Raw genomic sequence first — 21,755 nt, forward strand, 5'->3', positions numbered from 1 at the left:
GCTGATGCTCTCCTGACGGAGATGCTGGTCCCGGCGCCCTACAAGGTGCCGGAGAAGAAAGCCAAAAAGAAGGCCCCGGGGACCTGAAAGGGTCTCCGTTGTAAGGTTGTGCCAGAAGCCTCGTCTGAAGAAGACGAGGCACACTCCTCCCCCGAAGGGGAGGAAGAATAAGAAGAAGCAGCCCCATTCGGAAAGGATGAGGGGCCTGAGGAGGCGGACCAGGGGGCCGGGAGAGGCCCTCGATGCAAGGCTGTCATACCCACGTCGTCCGATGATGACGAAGTGGATTCCTCCCGCGGAGGCAGGGGGAAGCAAGAAGAAACTCTACCTGCCCGCACGGGGGAGGAGAAAAAGAGGAAAGCCGCCCCAGAAGGGGAGGCTGGGACGTCCAAGAAGGGAAAGACGTCCCTTCCGGACTACTCCACCATGGACGCTCATAGCGAAGAACGGTGGCTGCCCAGGGGGAAGCCCCTAGCACGATCGTAAGTGTCCACACTCTATCGTGATTTTACCTCATAGTTGTTTTAATAATGCCGGACATATATGCAGTCCGGCCAGGGTTCATCCCGAGGCATCGTCTTCGGACGGGTCTCTGAGCGCTTCAGAGATGAACTCGCTCCCGATGGCCACCACTCCTCAGCCTGCGGATGACACGGAAGTGTTGTCCCGAGGGCTCCCCGAGCGGGGAGAGGTGACTCTGGAGACGCCCCAAGGCGGAGTTCCAGATGTCGAACACGCGGGGTTCAAGATCCCCGCGGATCGTGTTGATGAGAGCCGCAGCAGGGCGGGCTCTCCACCGAACACTGTTCCGAAACCTTCGACGGTTCCGGACTTAGGCGGGCAGCCCCTCGTTAGGGAGGGCGAGTCGTCCATGCCGAGGACATCCGACGCGCCAGCGGTGCCGGATAGTCTGGTGGAAGCGCTTCAAGGCTCTTCCGTGGATGACGAGCACCGTACTCTTATGAGTGCGGTGATTCAAAAGGTTATGTTCGCCAAAAGCGGGCTAACCAAAGCTGCATAAGCCTCCTGATGGGCTTTGAGGTAAGTAATTAAAAAATGTGTGAAGTTGCCACCCGATAGGTAGTAGCCCCTGATACTCTGTTTGGTGTTCGGAAAGAAAAGCCAAACGGAGGGTCAACTATAATCCGCAGGAGTCTAATAAGTGTTCGTGTGAATAAGCAGGTCGTGCTGCTTGCCGCTGCTGCCCACACAGCTGAGGTTGCCGAACTAAAGCGGGACCTGGAGCAGGCGCAGGAAGGGCTTGACCTCACGAAGAGGCAGCTCGAAGAGAGCAAAGGTAAGTGAGTCTCCGCTCTTATGTATTTGAGGATAGATAAAATTGGTTAGTCTGACGATGAAGCGTCGTGAGTGTGTAACAGGGGCCACCGCCAAAGTGGCGTCCCTGAAGAAAGCGCTGTCTGAGGCTGGAGACAAGGCGGGCTTGGAATGCAAGAAGCACGAGAAGCAGAGCGCTAGAGTGGGTGAGGTACAACAAGAGCTCCAGGACCTCGGCAAGAAGTTCGAGTCCGTGGAGCATGATCTGAAGGTGAAAGAGGCCGAGCTTGTGAAGGCCCTTGTGAGTATGAAAGACGCCAAGGCCGAAGCCAAGAAGGCACAGCAGGAAATCCAGGAGGCCAAGAAGATAGCGGCGGGTAAGAAATTCTTTATGCAAAGCAAACATGTGGAGGAGGCGTTTCTTTTACTTACTCGAATTCGGAGCTCTCCAGGGGCATTCGCAGATCTGCCTCGCAGCATATCAGATGCCGCGGAGTTCTACCGTGCCCAGGAGGGGAGCTCAACGGAGAAGCTGTTCTGGTCCCAGTATGCTGGGGCCGAACACCCAATGCCTCTGAGTGACCAACTGAAGCAGTTGGTCGAACTCCACAGGGCGGCCGAAGTGGCTATGAAAGATTTCATAGTCCGGATGTGGCCTGGTGAGCTCCTGCCCACTAGCTACTTCGGCGTGATCAAGCGGATGGTGAATGCCTGTCCGCGGCTTGAAGTGATCAAGCGATCCGTTTGCATTGAGGGTGCCCGCCGGGCCTTTGCCCGTGCGAAGGTGCATTAGGCAAGCTGGATGCGGAGAAGCTGGTGAAGGATGGGCCGCCGGAGGGCAAGGCGCATCGCCATCCCAAGAAGTACTATGATGGTGTTATGAAGGGTGCTCGTCTCGTGGCCGACGAATGTACTAAGGACGAGATCTTTGACTAAATGTACCTCTGCCGCTGTTGTAATTTAAGGACGAAGTTACTTGTGCTATGTAGCACTGTTTTGATTTAAAATATTACCCTCTGTGCGGCTGTTTATAAAATTCTAAAAGTAGGCCAGTTGTTGGCTTCCGCCCTCACGTACCTAGTACCGGGGTGTTCCTGGAAAAACCCGGATACTCTTTATCCAAATTTTTGGTCCCTTAAGGAGGTATCCGGCGCAGCGAACAAGGCAATCGGACGATGCGGCTTTATAACTTTCACTTAGCCATAAAAGTCTATAATTTTAAATTTCGGCGAAGCCCCTAGAATTCGGAGGGCCGAATTGGGGCGCTATATACGCCTAAATCGGATAAGGCCGATTCATCGCCTAAAGCGGAAAAAAATCTTTAAGGATTTTAAGACCTCTCGAATAGCGACCAGCTCTCGCCGCATCATGCCGGTTAGTTTTCGGCTTTCTCTACTGAGGTGCTCGTCCGGAAGAACCGGGAAACAATCACAGTAGTTCTCCCTGCGCTACCTTAGCCGATATAACGGAACGTAAGGTACCAAAACAAGGGAGCCGGGCTAACCCAACTGTAGACCCAAGACATGATTCGGAGCTGATGCATATAGTGCTATAAGTTTGGGGTGCAACACTTTTTAAAGTGTTCGGACTTTATTTGCCGTAGTATGGGGCGCCATAGGAAGCCCCTGGCAAAACGGCCGTACCAAGGTGTACGGATGCAATATCAAAGAGACATTTGTAAAAAATGTTCAAATAAGAATAATAAGCTGGCACTATATATGATTTCCCATTGATGAATAATACATTTAAGCGTATGTTTACAATGAATGCATTAAGCGGAGATAAATAGGACAATTTAACATGTCCTATCCAGGGCAGGCCGCGTACGTGTAGATAAAACAGGTATAACGATCATAAATAGATTCCACCTGGGTGTTTCCTTCTGTGCGCGAAGCATGTTGCCTCCTAGGTTTTCTCTCCCATGTAAGTCCGGCAATCCGGCTCTTCTGAAGAGTCTGTTCTAAAGCAATGTCCTGAAAAAGGAGAAGGATGGGTTATGAAGGTATGTAGCGGTTATCCGCACTGTTGACTGAGTTGTTGTTGCGTCTCCGCCTACGCCCATGGTATCTTGAGTGCGTAATTGTGCACGCATGGCATGAATGCTGCTTTGATGGGGCTTGAGCAGAGGCCGGATTGCTAGTCGTGCTCTTGGCGTGCTTGATGATGCTGTTGCGGGGTGCTCCGGACTCTCTTGACGGTGCTCGAAGTTGTTGTTGCCGGATTGGTTTGTCGGAGTAGGCCGCATTGTACTTCCGCCGCGAGGGCCGCAGTATGCTCCTCTGTTCGGAGAGAGCGGTCCATGTTTTCGTTGACTGTTATGACCCCGCGTGGTCCTGGCATCTTGAGCTTGAGGTATGCGTAGTGCGGTACCGCATTGAATCTAGTGAATGCGGTTCGTCTGAGCAGTGCGTGATAACCACTGCGGAAAGGGATGATATCGAAGATTAACTCTTTGCTTTGGAAGTTATCCGGAGATCCGAAGACCACTTCCAATGTTATAGAGCCCGTGCAATGGGCCTCTACTCCAGGAATCACGCCTTTAAAGGTGGTTTTGGTGGGCTTGATCCTTGAAGGGTCAATGCCCATTTTGTGCACTGTGAGCTGATAAAGCAGGTTCAGACTGCTGCCACCGTCCATAAGGACTCACGTGAGGTGGAATCCGTCGATGGATTGGGTCTAGGACCAATGCGGTTGAGCCGCCATGACGGATGCTAGTAGGGTGATCCCTACAATCAAAGGTGATCGGGCAAGCTGACCATGGGTTAAATTTGGGGGCAACTGACTTCATCGCATAGACGTCTCGTAGTGCTCGCTTTCGTTCCCGTTTGGGAATGTGAGTGGCATAGATCATGTTGACCGTTTTCACCTGGGGGGGGGGGATTTCTTTTGTCCCCCCGTGTTCGGACGCCGGGGCTCTTCGTCATCGTCGCTGTGCAGCCCCTTGTCCTGGTTTTCGACGTTTATTTTGCCGGCCTGTTTGAACACCCAGCAGTCTCTATTGGTGTGGTTGGCTGGCTTGTCTGGGGTGCCATGAATTTGGCACGAGCGCTCCAGTATGCGGTCCAGACTAGACGGTCCCTGATTATTTCTTTTGAACGGCTTCTTCCGCTGACCGGGCTTGGATCTGCTGAATCCAGCGTTGACTACCGTGTCTTCAGTGCTGTCGCTGTTGTTCCGTCGCTTATGTCTGTTACGCTGTGGCTTGCCGTTATTGTCGCGACCATCCGAAGTGCCAGAATGTGGCGTAGTGCTGCTGCGAGCCAACCAGCTGTCCTCGCCCGTGCAAAAGCGGGTCATTAGTGTTGTGAGAGCTGCCATGGACTTGGGTTTTCCCTGGCCGAGGTGTCAGGCGAGCCACTTGTCACGGATATTATGCTTAAAAGCCGCCAGGGCTTTGGCGTCCGGACAGTTGACTATTTGGTTCTTTTTAGTTAGGAACCGAGTCCAGAATTTCCTGGCTGACTCTCCGGGCTGTTGAGTAATGTGGCTCAGGTCATTGGTGTCCGGTGGTCGCACATATGTGCCCTGGAAGTTGTCGAGGAATGCGTCTTCTAGGTTTTCCCAGCTGCCAATGGAATTTGCTGGCCGGCTGTTTAGCTAGTGTCGGGCTGGTCCTTTGAGCTTAAGGGGAAGATACTTGATGGCGTGTAGATCGTCTCCGCGGGCCATGTGAATGTGGAGAAGGAAATCTTCGATCCATACTGCGGGGTCTGTTGTGCCATCGTATGATTCGATGTTTACGGGTTTGAACCCTTCTGGGAATTCATGATCCATCACTTCGTCAGTGAAGCAGAGGGGGTGCACGGCGCCTCTGTGCCGGGCTATGTGGCTACGTAGTTCGAATTGGTCTGGGTTGCTATGTTCGGCTCGGCCGGACTTGTTGATAATGTATCCGTCGCGACGGTCATCGTCGCGTGCTGAGGTGCGCCCCCGCGATCCGTAGATCGATCTTGGTTGTCCTGCTTTGTTTTCCAGTACATCTTGCGGGTCCTGCCTATTGCCCCGGGCCGTAGTATATTGGCGTGGGGGTGCCGGCTGGTATGCAGGCTGATATGCCGTTTTATCCCGGCCACGAGGTGGCCGGTCAGCCGTATGGCGCTCGAGTCTGTATTCCTCGGCTGCCAGGACTTCAGTCCATCTGTCTGTGAGCAGGTCTTGATCAGCTTGGAGTTGCTGCTGCTTCTTCTTCAGGCTCCTCGCAGTGGCTATAAGCCGACGCTTGAAGCGCTCCTGCTCTACGGGATCCTCAGGCACGCCGAACTCGTCGTCGCCGAGGCTAATCTCGTCTTCGGAGGCGGGCATGTAGTTGTCCTCCTCCGGGTATCCGTCTGTCGCCTCTTCTTCTGGGCTGACTTGCTCATCCTCCTGTTCGGCCTGCTCGAAGGCGGGCTGATCAGGGTTTTATTCTTCTTCGGCACCATTCGGATTGTTTTCATCTCCTGGGCCGGTATTGCTGTGGCGGGGCTTGGAGCAGCGCCGACGACGCCCATGCTTTGCTTTTCTCCCTGAGGGATTATCCTCCGTTGCCTCATCGCCATTGGTTTCCTTCGGAGTGTCCACCATATATATATATCATAGGAAGAGGTGGTTGTCCACCGCCCAGTGAGCGGTGGTTCATGTTCTTCTCCTGCATCATCGTCCATACCGTCGATGTCTTTGGAGTCAAAGTCAAGCACGTCGGTTAGATCATCGATCATGGCAATGAAGTGGGTGGTGGGTGGGCAACGAATTCCTTTGTCGCCTGCTTCCAACTCGAGCCGGACATAGTTCAGCCGCGAGTCTCCTAATAAAGATAGAGACTTTAGCGAGTTCAGCACGTCGCCAAAGGGCGAGCGCTGGAAGATGTCCACAGCGGTAAACTCCATTACCGGAGCCCAACCAGGCTCGGCGGGCTCAGGAGCGCGCGGACCAGAACCTACAACCGGATACGAAGTCGGGGGTCCGGAGTCACAGGTTTCCTCGGAAGTGAGGCCTGTGTTCGGCTTCACCGCTGATGAGTGTACGGCCTGCGGGGCGGGGTCCATCCCTCCGTCCTTAGGCAACGCAACCTGCTCCGGATTTAAGTCCGGGGCTACTACAGGGGTGATACCCCGAGCATTGTCCGACAGCAGGTCTAAGCCGTGCTCGTCGTGACTGTCCGGTGCTGCTGGAGTAGGCTCGAATCCGTCGAAGATCAAGTCTCCGCGGATATTAGTCGTGTAGTTCAGGTTTCCGAACCTGATCTGGTGGCCAGGGGCGTAGCTGTCGATCTGCTCCAGGTGGCCAAGCGAATTGGCCCGCAGTGCGAAGCCGCCGAACACGAAGATCTGTCCGGGGAGAAAAGCCTCACCCTGGACCGTGTTGTTGATGATGATTGAAGGCGCCATCAAGCCTTGCAGCGACGACACAGAGGAACTCTCAATGAAAGCACCAATGTCTGTGTCAAAACCAGCGGATCTCGGGTAGGGGGTCCCGATCTGTGCGTCTAGGCTGATGGTAACAGGAAGCAAGGGACACAATGTTTACCCAGGTTCGGGCCCTCTCGATGGAGGTAAAACCCTACTTCCTGCTTGATTAATATTGAATATATGGGCAGTACAAGAGTAGATCTACCACGAGATCGTAGAGGCTAAACCCTAGAAGCTAGCCCATGATGGTATGATTGTAATTGTGATCGGTCTTCTAAGGACCAACCTCTATGGTTTATATAGACACCGGAGAGGGGTAGGGTTTACATGGAGTCGGTTACAAGGAAGGAAATATAACATCCGGATTGCCAAGCTTGCCTTCCACGCCAAGGAGAGTCCTATCCGGACATGGGACGAAGTCTTGAGTCCTGTATCTTCATGCTTCAATAGTCCGGACGTTGTACACAGTCCGGCTGTCCGGATACCCCCTAATCTAGGACTCCCTCAGTAAGCGCCGCCCTAAGCCATGGTGCACGCAGTGTAGCCAGGATCTCAAGGAGCATTTTGCAGCGGTGAAGCAAATCACGCCCGCAAGCGCGACTGAGGTCGCGATGGCTGCCATTCGTGCCAACCCCCAGATCTTGGAGGAGTACCTCGCCGTCGAGGCCACCGTCGATGCCTCGCACGCCGATGCTGTGATGTGGTTGGCTGCTTTAAACGACAGTTCATGGCGTTTTCTCGAGGCCACCGTTGGTGCCTTCGACGAAGACTACGAGGTGTTTTCTTAGCATGCACGTGCTTACCTCATCTCGAGAGCCAGTAGGTTGGTGCCCGGAGTTGCTCAGGCAACTCACCACTACGACGAGGGCACCCATGATGCGGAGGCCTCGCCCTCTTCCATGTCCAAGGAGCCAATCGTCATCGATATCTCCGACAATGAGTAGCTTGTCTTATTAGCTCACTATAAGGACCCATGTTCAGTTTGCTAGCTACTGCCTTTCCTTAACAAATTGTGCTATCTACTTTTACCATGCAATCTTCTGCTCTAGTGTATATGTTCTATATGTCGTGCAATGTGGTGTTCAGTTAACTGTTTGGTTCAATTCTGCAAATGTGATGTTCAATTCTTTAAGGCGCAATTTTCCAAGTTGTCAAGCATGCTTGGTTTGGTTAACTTTCTGATGTTCTATTAGGAGTATGTTATATTGTGCAATGTGGTGCTCAGTTAACGTTTGGTCCATTTGTTGTGGTGTTTAGTTAACTGTTTGGTTCAATTCTGCAATGCGATGTTCAATTGTTCTGTGTGCATTCTGTTATTGTATACCATGTGAGAAATAAATCTAATTTGGCTGTACTAAATACATGAGAAACAAATACAATTGCTATATTTCCAAGTTGTTAAGCATGCTTGGTTTGGTTAACTGTCTGATTTTCTATTAGGAGTATGTTATATTGTGCAATGTGGTGCTCAGTTAAATTTTGGTTCATTTGTTGCGGTGTTTAGTTAACTGTTCGGTTCAATTCTGCAATGCGATGTTCAATTGTTCTCTGTGTGAATTCTGTTATTGTATACCATGTGAGAAATAAATTGAATTTGGTTGTACTAAATACATGAGAAACAAATACAATTGCTATATTTCCAAGTTGTTAAGCATGCTTTGTTTGGTTAACTGTCTGATCTTCTATTAGGAGTACTAGTCAACAACCCGTGCGCCTGCACGTCCTAGCTATTCTTATGAACCCATGAATAGTACTCCCTCTGTTCTTAATATAAGCCGTTTTAGAGATTTCAAATTCGAACTACATATGTATGTATATAGACATATCTCAGAGTTTAGATTCACTCATTTTGCTCCTTATGTAGTTTGTATAGGAATCTCTAAAAGGTCTTATATTTAGGGACGGAGGGAGTAACAACTAAAATCATTTATTGATGGGACATGTTCATATTTTGATTTCCTGTTGAAACCTATTTACATTTTGAATGAGACAAAAATCTATGCACGCATAATTGAAAGAATAGAAAACATGTATGTGTTGGCACAGTACATTGATCAGAAATGCACGTATATTTTCTGTTTTTTGTTAGGGTATTTTTTATTTATGTTGTTTTAGTTGTTAGAACTATTGTTGTGATATTTCTGTTGCCGTTCTGGAACTTCAATTTTTTCAGCATCATTTTGGTATGGATAGTTTTTATTTGAGATAAATTACAATATTTTATAGAGAAGTAATAAATGACGAAATAATAGTCTTGTGAAAACAGTACGACATTGACTGAAAACTTAGTCTTTGAAGCATATGGGACATGGTCATTCGATTAAACTCCACAACAAAGATGACAGTGACTCGCGGAGAGGATAATATCATAGCGGTACCCTATAAATTTGTTCTTCCCGGTTGTTTCATGCATATTTTTTACATTGTTAAAAAATGGATATGCATAAAGAAAACTATTCAGAAAAACACACTAAAGTAGATGCAAGGTATAGAACAACAAATAAGAAGTATGCACCTACCTTGGGATTTTCTTAGTTTTATTTCGTCTGTATGCTGCAAATAAGTTTGTTCCCTTGTAACAAAGACCTATTAGTAATATTAGGTGGAAAGAAATAGAACACACAATTTCAGACTTAGAAGAAATGAAGAGGCAGATATCTCCATGCGAAGTACATTCTCCTAAGTACGTGATGAGACTACCCCATCAACTTTTTTTCTCTTCATGCTCTTCTTATTTACCAAAAAGTAGAATACTTTCCAACAAATACAAACATATAGTACAACACTAATTATATGCACATAACGGATTCTGGAAACTATTAGGATGAAAATAGATGAAATATGGTCCCACAAAAAGATTATGCAATCGCTAGGAACATTGAAAAAGTAAATAACAACGGACTGGGACATACGGATCCAATTTTCATGTACCCAGCCATTTCATTGTCCAACAATCTTTTGTTCCTCGGGAGCTATGGAATACGTAATAAGCATAATCGACATTCTATACTCCAATTAGTTTCATCTCTTTTCTTATGTGTCCCTAAAAATTTATGAAAGCGTACAACTGATGTATATTTCGAAGAGAAGATATAGTTTAGCCATAGAAAATCATCATTTTATTTCAAATGGGGATAATCTTTGTTGCTGTAACGACAACACTTCATCTACTTTGCATTAGAGTGTGGGCAAAATCTGAACGATACGCTAGATGTACATCTCTCAAGATATATTAGGATGTACATAAGATGAGTTGTAATAACTGAATCTTTATAAATCAACAACCTATATGAAGTACTTTCCAGAGAAGCCATGCAGGAGTTCCTTATACTATTAATGACCTTCTATTCCTAGTTGACAGAAGTACGCTCCAAGAAACATCATGTGTACATAGCAGAATACAAACTAAAGATGCAGTCCTGATAACTATTAATAAGCTTCTATTCATGAAGTGTTGCAGTCCAATAACTGGACATGGCATAGATAACATTGTGACATCAAGTAAATATTAAGCCTAAAAAAAGACAAAGCATTGGAAAGGCTGGTTATTTGAATAATTATGGCTCAGGCAAAAATCTTATATTGTCCATGATAGTCAATAGTTCATATTTGTGTAGTGGAGTCTTACATGAAAACTAACTTGCAAAGAACAAACATGAGAGAGCTCAAGTATGGAGTGAGATACAAAATATGCAAGATGATAATGTGGGAACACCAAAAAACAGAAAGCTTCATGCAGCAACATAGCTGAAACATTAGCGAACATGAGAGGCAGCATTTTGTCCTTTCCTTTTTCCAGTTCTGAACATCAAGGAATCGGTGACCCCTTCCCTGCCCCGTGTTGTGAACTCATCCCCAAAACTCGACAGAGCTAATCTTCAAATTAGCTCTGAGGGAATCCACTTGTCATCCCATCTCCTTGGTAAAAAACCTGGACGCACATAAAATCGTTGAGATCTGTCCAGAGGACCACCAACTGAGAAGAATTATATATGTGATGTAGTAATAGCACGATGTACGACTTCTGCAATAATACGATAGTCTCTTGGTAATATTTGCAAACTACTGCAATATATTACCGATTCCATTGAAGTGTCGGCTATCCAAATTCTCAATCAATTAAATCAAACATGTAGATAGACGAATTAATTCCATATGTACCGAAGTGGAGAATGATGTCAGACTTCTAATAACGTATTTGTTTTATTTACTTTCTAATAATAATTTGACATCTGCACCAGCAATGTTTGGTACTAAAATCCATCCTTTGTGTTTAATTTACTTTCAGAAATTAACAATCAATTCCATCGTAGATACATGTTGTTTTGTCGTCTGTATCCTTTGTAGAGAGAAGAAGAGATTGGCAGATTCCTGTCTAAGACCAACATTAGAATCACAAATCACAATGCTCCCTCTTTCAGTATTTGGTCCATTGCAAGGATGGGCCTTTTCTGTTCGTAGAAAAATAAATGAGTAAAATCATATATAACTCAAACAAACAACATTCTTCTTGTGATATAAGAGCTTCTCAGCTTCCATCAGTCGGGCTCATGTACTGTACAACAGGTTTCAGATTTCTATTACAACTTCATATTACATAATAATTTTATAACTAATTCCATAATTGTGAGACACGTAACAAACCTACTCAAGGGTGAGCTTCTAATTATATCCATTTTCTAATAGAATATACGTGAACGCGCTATGATCTTAGGGATTAGACCATACCCAGAATTCACTATGGAAGAAAGAGCTATTAAACCATTATGCAAACCATTCACCTTAGAGATCATGGCCTTATAAAAGAGAGCACACTCAGCTCGTTCTGCAAGAAATAACCATCACTGTTGGATGCATTATTGAGAGAGAATATACCTTCTAAGACTAATTTCAGAGAAATCACTTTGTTTATTTTCTTTCTGCATCCATCACTGTTGATTGGTAACCAAATATCAGTTAACCTATTCTTATAATTTCAAAATTGAGATCTCAAGTATCAACAGAGATACATCAGTTTCTGAACTTCATCAGTGCAATATCAAGTTATAACATATGCTCATTGCCGGATAAATTGGATAACCTTTTGTGCATATATGTAGCATATGGATCAAATGGGAAAGAAAGATCATGTTGCTCACCTGAGATGTGAAACTTGTTTCTGGCCAACACTAAGGATGATAGCTGTGTAAACTTGGCATCTATGGTACAAATTTCATCCATTGCCATCGTTTCCTATGGAGTCACGGAGTCGCAAAATCGATATGATCCAGCAAAGAGGATATGGGGAGGTAGATGCAGCTTCTTCACCAAGCACTGGTCAGCCAAGTGGGATGTAGGTTGCTGATTCAACTTTTTGTTGCCAAATCTAGGAGCAGGCAACATCATTGCCATCGAGAAACACATAGGGAAAAATTGCTCAGCCCCAGTTGGCGCAGGGGTTGTAGAATAGCACGGAAAGGTGAGCCTTACGCAGTGCGCGCATGGTGGAGTCATACCTTGAGGAAGAAACAATGGTGAGGCGTGAGATGAGAGATGAGAAGGGCTGCAGATCGGGAGGGCGTGAGATAGAGATGAGAAGGGATGCATATCGGGAGGAGACAAAGATGAGAAGGTGCTGCAGATCGGGAGGAGAGGCCTCAAATCTAGGAGAGGACGTTCAGATTTCTTTTTTTTTAAGGAAAGATGTCCTGTTATCTAGGAAACATATAAAGAGACCAAAGGGAGGAAGACTCCCCTACGTGCTAATATAGGAAATCACGTCTTACTTTTCATCCAATGGCTAGATATACATCATACATTAATCAAACGGCCAAAATTCCTTAATTCTAAGGATTGCTGTGGTGCTTTGTATGGTGCCTCCAATTAGTAAATATAAGATGTTATATTGTGCAATGTGGTGCTCAGTTAACGTTTGGTTCATTTGTTGTGATGTTTAGTTAACTGCTTGGTTCAATTCTGCAATGCGATGTTCAATTGTTGTGGCTACATTCTATTATTGTATACTATTATACCTTGCCTTTTTTTATTCCTTTGCCCCATTTCCAATATAGAGAAAATATTTATGCACTTTCCAAAGCAGTTCACTGATGATTACCACTCAAACCACCTCTACGGTCAAGAGGCGAGGAAAATTTTCATTCAACACCCACAATTCGATATTGTAGTGTTCCTGAAGAGCATGAAGGATGGATGGTCAATCATCCACAGGCACTGGCCTAAAGTTGCAAAGACCTTCAACATCAATGAAGGCTCAATATTTGCCTTCCGCTTCAGCAGTTTTCCAGATGAGATGCATCTGTCTATGTATCGTCTATGAAGCTAATTTCGAAAGGTTCTAGATGTTGCATGTGAAACTTGGCTGGTGCAGTTGTGTAATGGGGTAGCTGAGTGCTGAAGCTATATCATGTTGTACTCGGATGTATTTCAATTATGAAATCCTGTTTCCTTAATATAGAAATGAAATATATTATGTGCTTAATATGAATGTCAATTAGATTAATAAATGGATTATTCATAATAGGGCAATTAGCTTGCTAATTGTCCAATTAGCCTGCAAATTGGGTTTTCCTATTTCAAACGGTTATTGAGAAAACACCGTGGGCGATGACCTCAGGAAACACACACAGTTTCTAGAAATAAACTGTGCTGGATCAACGAACAATCACACATGACATTCTCTTGAAAACTGTTTGCGTTACGCCACCTTGCGCAAACATTTTCCTTGGAGTGACTGTGTGGGATGTATACACTACTAGGGAAATGCTTATACACAGGAGCTCACCAGTAGCGCTTGTTCAAGGAAAGCACTGCTACTATATAGCAGTAGCGCTTGGGCAGCATGGGCGCTACTACTATGATCATAGCAGCAATGCTGAGCCTATGAAATGCGCTACTACTATAACTGACAGACCGTTCCAGGTATGCTAGGGATAGTGGTAGCGCTCACATTTTGCAAGCGCTACTACTATGCATCTTAGCAATAATGCTTTTTCCTCGATCAGCGCTACTGATAAGTTCAGTCCACCCCTCCTAGACCAAAGTTTAGTCCCACCTCGCTCCATGAATAGAGTTTTTACCACCTTAAATATGGTGCTTCTCAAACCATCACAACCACTTGGTCTTCATTGAACTCTATGTGTAGGATCTGTGGCCGCAGTAGGAGTCTTCGCCGGTTCTTAAATCGGGGAAGATTCCTATTGATAATGTAGATTCTACACAAAAAGATCGTTGATGACCAATGTATTTTTGATTTTTTTACATTCTTAGCCTTATCAGTAGCGCCTTTCTTCAGAAAGCGTTACTGCTAAAATCTATAGCAGTAGCGCTTTTCTTCAGAAAGCGCTACTGCTACAGATGTTAGCAGTAGCGCTTTTTAGAGACAAGCGCTACCACTAAGGGCCCTTATCCTGTTGGGGAACGTAGCAGAAATTCAAAATTTTCCTACGAGTCACGAAGATCTATCTATGGAGAGACTAGCAATGAGGGGAAGTAGAGTGCATCTACATACCCTTGTAGATCGCTAAGCGGAAGCGTTCAAGAGAACAGGATTGAAGGAGTCGTACTCGTCGTGATCCAAATCACCGGAGATCCTAGTGCCGAACGGATGGCACCTCCGCGTTCAACACACGTACAGCCCGGTGACGTCTCCCATGCCTTGATCCAGCAAGGACAGAGGGAGAGGTCGAGGAAGACTCCATCCAGCAGCAGCACAACGGCGTGGTGGTGATGGAGGAGCGTGGCAATCCTGCAGGGCTTCGCCAAGCACCACGAGAGAGGAGGACTTGGGAGAGGGGAAGGGCTGCGCCAGAACTTGGGTGCGACTACCCTTCCACCCCCCACATATATATAGGGGAAAGGGAGAGGGGGGCCGGCCCCCTCAGATCCAATCTGAGGAGGGGGCGGCGGCCAGAGGGGTTTGCCTTGCCCCCAAGGCAAGGGGGGGCGCCCCCTTTAGGGTTCCCCCAAACCCTGGGCGCGTGGGCCCTAGGGGGGAGGCGCCCAGCCCACTAAGGGGCTGGTCCCTCTCCACAAACAGCCCACAGGGCCCTCCGGGGTAGGTGGACCCTCCCGGTGGACCCCCGAAACCCCTTCGGTGGTCCCGATACAATACCGGCAACCCCTCGAATTATTCCGGTGACCGTATGATGACTTCCCATATATTAATCTTTACCTCCGGACCATTCCGGAACTCCTCATGACGTCCGGGATCTCATCCGGGACTCCGAACAACATTCGTTAACCACATACAAACTTCCTTTATAACCCTAGCGTCATCGAACCTTAAGTGTGTAGACCCTACGGGTTGGGGAGACACATAGACATGACCGAGACAACTCTCCGGCCAATAACCAACAGCGGGATCTGGATACCCATGTTGGCTCCCAAATGTTCCACGATGATCTCATCGGATGAACCACGATGTCGAGGATTCAATCAATCCCGTATTCAATTCCCTTTGTCTAGCGGTATTGTACTTGCCCGAGATTCGATCGTCGGTATCCCGATACCTTGTTCAATCTCGTTACCAGCAAGTATCTTTACTCGTTCCGTAACACATCATCCCGTGATCAACCCCTTGGTCACATTGTGCACATTATGATGATGTCCTACCGAGTGGGCCCAGAGATACCTCTCCGTCACACGGAGTGACAAATCCCAGTCTCGATACGTGCCAACCCAACAGACACTTCCAGAGATACCCGTAGTGCACCTTTATAGCCACCCAGTTATGTTGTGACGTTTGGTACACCCAAAGCATTCCTACGGTATCCGGGAGTTGCACAATCTCATGGTGTAAGGAAATGATACTTGACATTAGAAAAGCTTTAGCATACGAACTACACGATCTTTGTGCTAGGCTTAGGATTGGGTCTTGTCCATCACATCATTCTCCTAATGATGTGATCCCGTTATCAACGACATCCAATGTCCATGGTCAGGAAACCGTAACCATCTATTGATCAACAAGCTAGTTAACTAGAGGCTTACTAGGGACATGGTGTTGTCTATGTATCCACACATGTATCTGAGTTTCCTATCAATACAATTATAGCATGGATAATAAACGATTATCATGAACAAGGAAATATAATAATAATAACTAATTTATTATTGCCTTTAGGGCATATTTCCAACAGTCTCCCACTTGCACTAGAGTCAATAATTTAGTTCACCTCGCCATGTGATTAACACTCACAGGTCACATCGTCATGTGACCAACATCCAAAGAGTTTACTAGTGTCACTAAACTAGTTCACATTATCATGTGATTAAGACTCAATGAGTTCTGGGGTTTGATCATGTTTTGCTTGTAAGAGAGGTTTTAGTCAACGGGTTTGCAACATTCAGATCCGTATGTACTTTGCAAATCTCTAGGTCATATTGTAAATGCTGCTCCCACGCTCCACTTGGAGCTATTCCAAATGGTTGCTCCACTATACGTATCCGGTTTGCTACTCAGAGTCACTCGGATAGGTGTTAAAGCTTGCATCGACGTAACCCTTTACGCCGAACTCTTTATCACCTCCATAATCGAGAAACATGTCCTTATTTACTCCAAGGACAATTTTGACTGCTGTCCAATGATCCATTCCTGGATCATTCTTGTACCCCTTGACTGACTCATGGCAAGGCACACTTCCGGTGCAGTACACAACATAGCATACTATAGAGCCTACGTCTGAAACATAGGGGACGGCCTTCGTCCTTTTTCTCTCTTCTGCCGTGATCGAGCTTTAAGTCTTAACTTCATACCTTATAACTCAGGCAAGAACTCCTTCATTGACTGATCCATCTTGAACACCTTCAAGATCATGTCAAGGTATGTGCTCATTTGAAAGTATTATTAAGCATTTTGATCTATCCTTATAGATCTTGATGCTCAATGTTCAAGTAGCTTAATCCAGGTTTTCTATTGAAAAACACCTTTCAAATAACCCTATATGCTTTCCAGAAATTCTACATCATTTCTGATCAACAATATGTCAACAACATATACTCATCAGAAATTCTATAGTGCTCCCACTCACTTCTTTGGAAATACAAGTTTCTCATAAACTTTGTATAAACCCAAAATCTTTGATCATCTCATCAAAGTGTACATTCCAACTCTGTCGTGGATCTAAATCTGACAGTAGAGTGGGGGGTAGGTATGGAGAGGCAAGGTCCTAGCTATGGAGAGGTTGTAAACACAAGAGATGTACGAGTTCAGGCCCTTCTCGGAGGAAGTAAAAGCCCTACGTCTCGGAGCCCGGAGGCGGTCGAGTGGATTATGTGTATATGGATTACAGGGTGCCGAACCCCTCTGCCTGTGGAGGGGGGTGGCTTATATAGAGTGCGCCAGGACCCCAGCCAACCCACGTAATGAAGGGTTTAAGGTACATTAAGTCCGGGGCGTTACTGGTAACGCCCCACATAAAGTGTCTTTACTATCATAAAGTCTACTCAATTACAGACCGTTGCAGTGCAGAGTGCCTCTTGACCTTCTGGTGGTCGAGTGAGTCTTCGTGGTCGAGTCCTTCAAGTCAGTCGAGTGAGTCCCTCGTAGGTCGACTAGAAGGTGATCTCTTCTAAGGGTGTCCTTGGGCAGGGTACTTAGATCAGGTCTGTGACCCTACCCTAGGTACATGACTCCATCATTAGCCCCCGAGTGGATTGAGGCTTGAGTGATGAAGGAGTTGATGTTGTTTCCGATTAGCCTTCGCATACTGGTCGTGGGTTGTTTTGAACCAAAAAATCTCTTTGTTGATAGTGAGCAACTTTTCTTCAGTCGACTCGATCCATTCTTTTCCTTCGTCGAGTGATCTTTTGGACTTCGCCGATTTCCGAGCGACGGATCGCAGGAAATCCCGCGTCTGGCAGACCGATCTGCCGTTCGCGGATTCCGCGGGATACGAAATTTGGGGAAGCGCGTGAAGCGGGGCAGACCGCGGCGCTCGGATGGGACAGGGCATAGACGCCTTGATCCCCGCGCCACTTTTTTCGCCACGTATCACGTCCGCGCAACTGTTTCAGGATATGATTAGATCGACCGGGCCCACCTGTCATTCACTCGGAAGGGATCTTATAAACGCGCCCGGCGAGGGTTTTTTGAGCAGTGCCTCAGCATTCTCTCTCTGCTCCCTTCGTCTCCGCCCAACGCGCTCGCTCTCGCCTCCGCACAACTTCTCCTCGCGCGTCTCGCCGGCAGCCATGGTCAAGGAGAAGACGGCGGCGCTGGAACGCGCGAAGAAGGCGTCGGCGACGGAGAAGGCGAAGGGGAGATCCACTAGTCGCGGCGGGTCTTCGTCTAGATCTCACCTGCCGAAAGGCTGGGTCCAGGGAGATTGGATCCAAACGACCATCACGGAGACGGATCTCCTCGACATGGCCAATGAGGGCCTGATCCCTCATGGAGCTGCAAGGCTTCCGGGGAAAGAGTGGCAGCCCCAGCCGGAAGAGGGTGAGTGCATGCTTCTGGCTACCCATGTCAACCGCGGATTTTCTTTGCCGCCGAGCGTTTTCTTCCGTGGTTTCTTGAACTTCTTTGGAGCGCAACTCCACCACTTCACCCCGAATTCTATCGCCTATCTTGCCGTGTTTGTGTCCATGTGTGAGAGTTTTCTGGGTTGTCGACCGCATTGAGGTTTGTTCAAGCACATATTCACGTGTCGCTCTCAGACCATGAAGAAGGCGAGCCCAGGCGACGAAAAAACCCAAGTTGTCCAAATGTGTGGGGGTCTGAGGATCCAGGTGAGGAACAAGAGCACCTTCCCAGCCATGACATTTCCCGAGTCAGTCAGAGGCTGGCAGTCGACCTGGTTCTACTGCCAGGATCAGCCAACGCCGGGGCAGTTGAGTGGCCTCCCTCAGTTCACCATGGGCCGAGTGAACAAGCCCTCCTCTCTGAAGGTGATTCCGGAGGAGAAAGCTGACGTGAAGATGCTGATGGAGCGTGTAGTTCAGTTGGTTCGGGAGGGAGTGATGGGTATAGATCTCCTGGAGGTTTTTCTTAGGCGTCGTATCCAGCCTCTTCAGTTCCGGAGCCATTGCATGTGGTTGTACCGCGGGACTGAGGATGAGACTCGGGTCAATCCAGAAGCAGTCGACGATGCCACTCTGGAAAGGTGGATGGCCGCTGTTACTGGGAACAAGGATAACCCTCGTGGAGCCAGAAGGATTCCTCCACTCGACCACCACAGTGATCCAAAGAAGGTATGTCTGCTCCACTTCCCATTGTATTCTTGTCACATTTATTTCTGTCTTCTTTGCCGATCAGTCGACTGATCTTTGTCTTGATGTCTATCAGGTCCTCACTGAGCTGTACTCGATGCCCAATGGAGCACAGGCTCCGACTAAGGAGGGAGAAGCGAGCGGGGGCGAGAGCCAGGAGGAGGAGTGGGACTCGGACGCCGCTGAGGATGATGATGATGACGATGATGATGATGATGATGATGATGAGGACGAAGAAGAGGAGGAGGAGGAGGTCGCACCACCGCGCTCGGAAAGGCGGTCGAAGCTTGTCCATGACCCTGCGACTGAACGTGGCAAGGGGGTTGCGACTGTTACACAGTCGACCAAGCGCCCTCGGACCACCTCTCCGACGCCGACTGAAAAGGCATCGAAGCAGCCCAGGGCGGCCCCGTCAAAGCCGACCAAGCTCCTGCCAAAGATGAAGGTGTCCATCCCCACCATATCAGGGTAATCATGATGCTTAAGTCTTCTTGTTTTGTGCGAACTTTATCTCTGGTTGGCGCTGGAGTTAGTCGACTGATTCTTTGGAGTTGCAGTGCTGCTACTTCTGAGACCTCAGCCCGGGCTGACGACCATGAGATGGAGGACGCAGCAACCTCAAAACCTGGTACTATACTCTTAACACCGTTTCTAGTTGACTGACTCATGATCTCTAATTCTGATTCTTTTCTGTAGCTCCATCCAATGTTGTTATCACTCTCCCTGATGATGATGAAGATGAGGAACCGCTGAAGCACAGAAGGAGTAGGAAAACGTCTGCCGGCAGGGTGCCCCAGGATGTGACAGTGCCTGAGACTCTGGTCGCGGAGGAGGAGAACACCACTCGACACACTGTGTCCTTCGCAGATCCACTGACGAGTGCTCTGCAGCCCTCCCTCTTCACGACGCACCACGTCCCAGAGGACCAAGCTGGCGCTGCGAAGGAGGCGATACGCCAGGCAGGGATCATGATGGAGCAGTTGAAGACCATCCGGGATGCGAGCCAGGCAGCTTACGACGCCAGTTCCGCCCTTCAAAGCAATGTTCAGGTCAGTCGACCACCGCTTGTTCTGTTAGGATATGCTATCGAAAACTTTTCTTTCCAGAATTTATAGTAATCACCCAGTGGGTGTGTCGATTTAAACTCCGTGTTGGCGGGGGCACACTGAGTGCACCCGCTGGGTGTAGTCCCCAAGGCTAAGGTCGACTGCTGGTAGTCGGCCTTAGACTTTATAAGTTCAGTCTTTCCGTCATTCGACTATGGCGAATGGATTTCGCAAACCGGTGGGGGCACGCTGAGTGCACCCACTGGGTGTAGTCCCCGAGACTGTAGTCGACTGCTTGCAGTTGATTACAGTCTTAAAGAATACATCTTGTTTTTTTTAGGTCGACTGGTCGACTCTGTCTTCAATAGGATTAGTGGGGGCACGCTGAGTGCACCCACTGGGTGTAGTCCCCGAGACTACGGTTGAATGCTTGTGGTCGGCTGTAGTCTTAGAAATGCATGATTTTTCCTTTTCCACTCGGAAGTGAATTATCTTTGACATTTAGTCGATTGATTCTTCGTAGAGATCCTGTGACCTTGCGGCTCGCTACACTGAGCTGGAAAACAAGCACATTCAGCTCGAGCTGGATTTGAAGCTGGTTCAGGAGAATCTTGAACTAGCTGAGAAGATCAAGCTTGCTGACGAGAAGTTAGCTTCAGTCACCAAGCTTGAACAAGAAAATACCAATCTGAAAGCTGCTCTTGGGAAGAAAAATGATCTGGAGGCCTTCCTGAGTGGTCTTGCCAAGAAGCTGTTCCTTATGCTTGAAGGTAAACCTTTATGCTCAACAATCATTTTCAACTGTGATTTTTCCATTCGACCATTGCCTGACTCGGTGATCGCCCTTGCAGAATTTTTCAAGACTTTGAAGAAGAGACTAGCCGGCTGGAACCAAACCTTGACCCCGTCAATTCTCCGGTGTACGACGAAGTTGCCATGAATGTTTTCCGACTGGAGTCCCGTGTTGCAGCTGTCGTGGACTATCTTGCAAGGCTGAAGGTCGCCACATCTCACATCGACTCAACGCTTTGGCCCAGGGAGACACTCCAGAACGACCTCGAGTCGCTGATGGCTCGCTTGAACACGGTCCCTGGTCGAGTGCAGGAGTGGAAAAAGTCATTGGCTCGGTGCGGTGCAGATGTTGCTCCGTGTCTGGCCCGAGTCCACTGCAAAGATGCGCGAGAAGACAAGCTGGCGGCCCTCCGGGTGGCCAACACCAAGAAACACGACTTCAGGTCCTTTATGGAAACTTTCATTGCTGCTGCCACTCGGATCGCAGATGGAATTGATCTTGATGAGTTTGTTGCACCTTCCAGCCCTCCACAGGAGGGGTAAAAAACTTCTTTTAAGCTCGACGCTTTAAATTTGCCTCGGTATGCCGAGTGGAGTTGTAACCGATAAACCTTAACAGGCTTAGCGCCTGAGCACTTTCGTTCCTTTAGGTATCATTCTGAACTTGAATTTGATGTTTGAATATGATTGCTTTTGGCTTGAAATGTCTTTTGCAGGTTCAAAGCAAGACGCTCACTGCAGTCGACTTATTCCTTAATCCACTTAGGTGAGCGCTGGGCTGCAGCTAAGCCCCCGAGTGAGGGGTTTGCTCTTCACTCGGTAGGATTTTTATATCTTAGGCAAGCACTGGGCTACAGCTAAGCCCCCGAGTGAGAGGTTTGCTCTTCACTCGGTAGGATTTTTATATCTTAGGCGAGCACTGGGCTGCAGCTAAGCCCCCGAGTGAGAGGTTTGCTCTTCACTCGGTAGGATTTTTATATCTTAGGCGAGCACTGGGCTGCAGCTAAGCCCCCGAGTGAGAGGTTTGCTCTTCACTCGGTAGGAT

General features: G+C 47.7%; 1 protein-coding gene across 1 annotated transcript in view; it reads left to right on the forward strand.

The window, feature by feature from the left end:
• The first annotated feature begins 622 nt into the window (after positions 1–622).
• Positions 623–21,755, forward strand: part of LOC119350031 — a 108,736-nt gene continuing 87,603 nt past the window's right edge. The window contains exon 1 of the mRNA XM_037618068.1: positions 623–982. Within this exon, the coding sequence (XP_037473965.1) occupies positions 623–982 (360 nt within the window). The remainder of the gene's footprint in view (positions 983–21,755) is intronic.

This window comes from Triticum dicoccoides, chromosome 1B (assembly GCF_002162155.2).
Source record: "Triticum dicoccoides isolate Atlit2015 ecotype Zavitan chromosome 1B, WEW_v2.0, whole genome shotgun sequence".
NCBI classification, from domain to species: Eukaryota; Viridiplantae; Streptophyta; class Magnoliopsida; order Poales; family Poaceae; genus Triticum; species Triticum dicoccoides.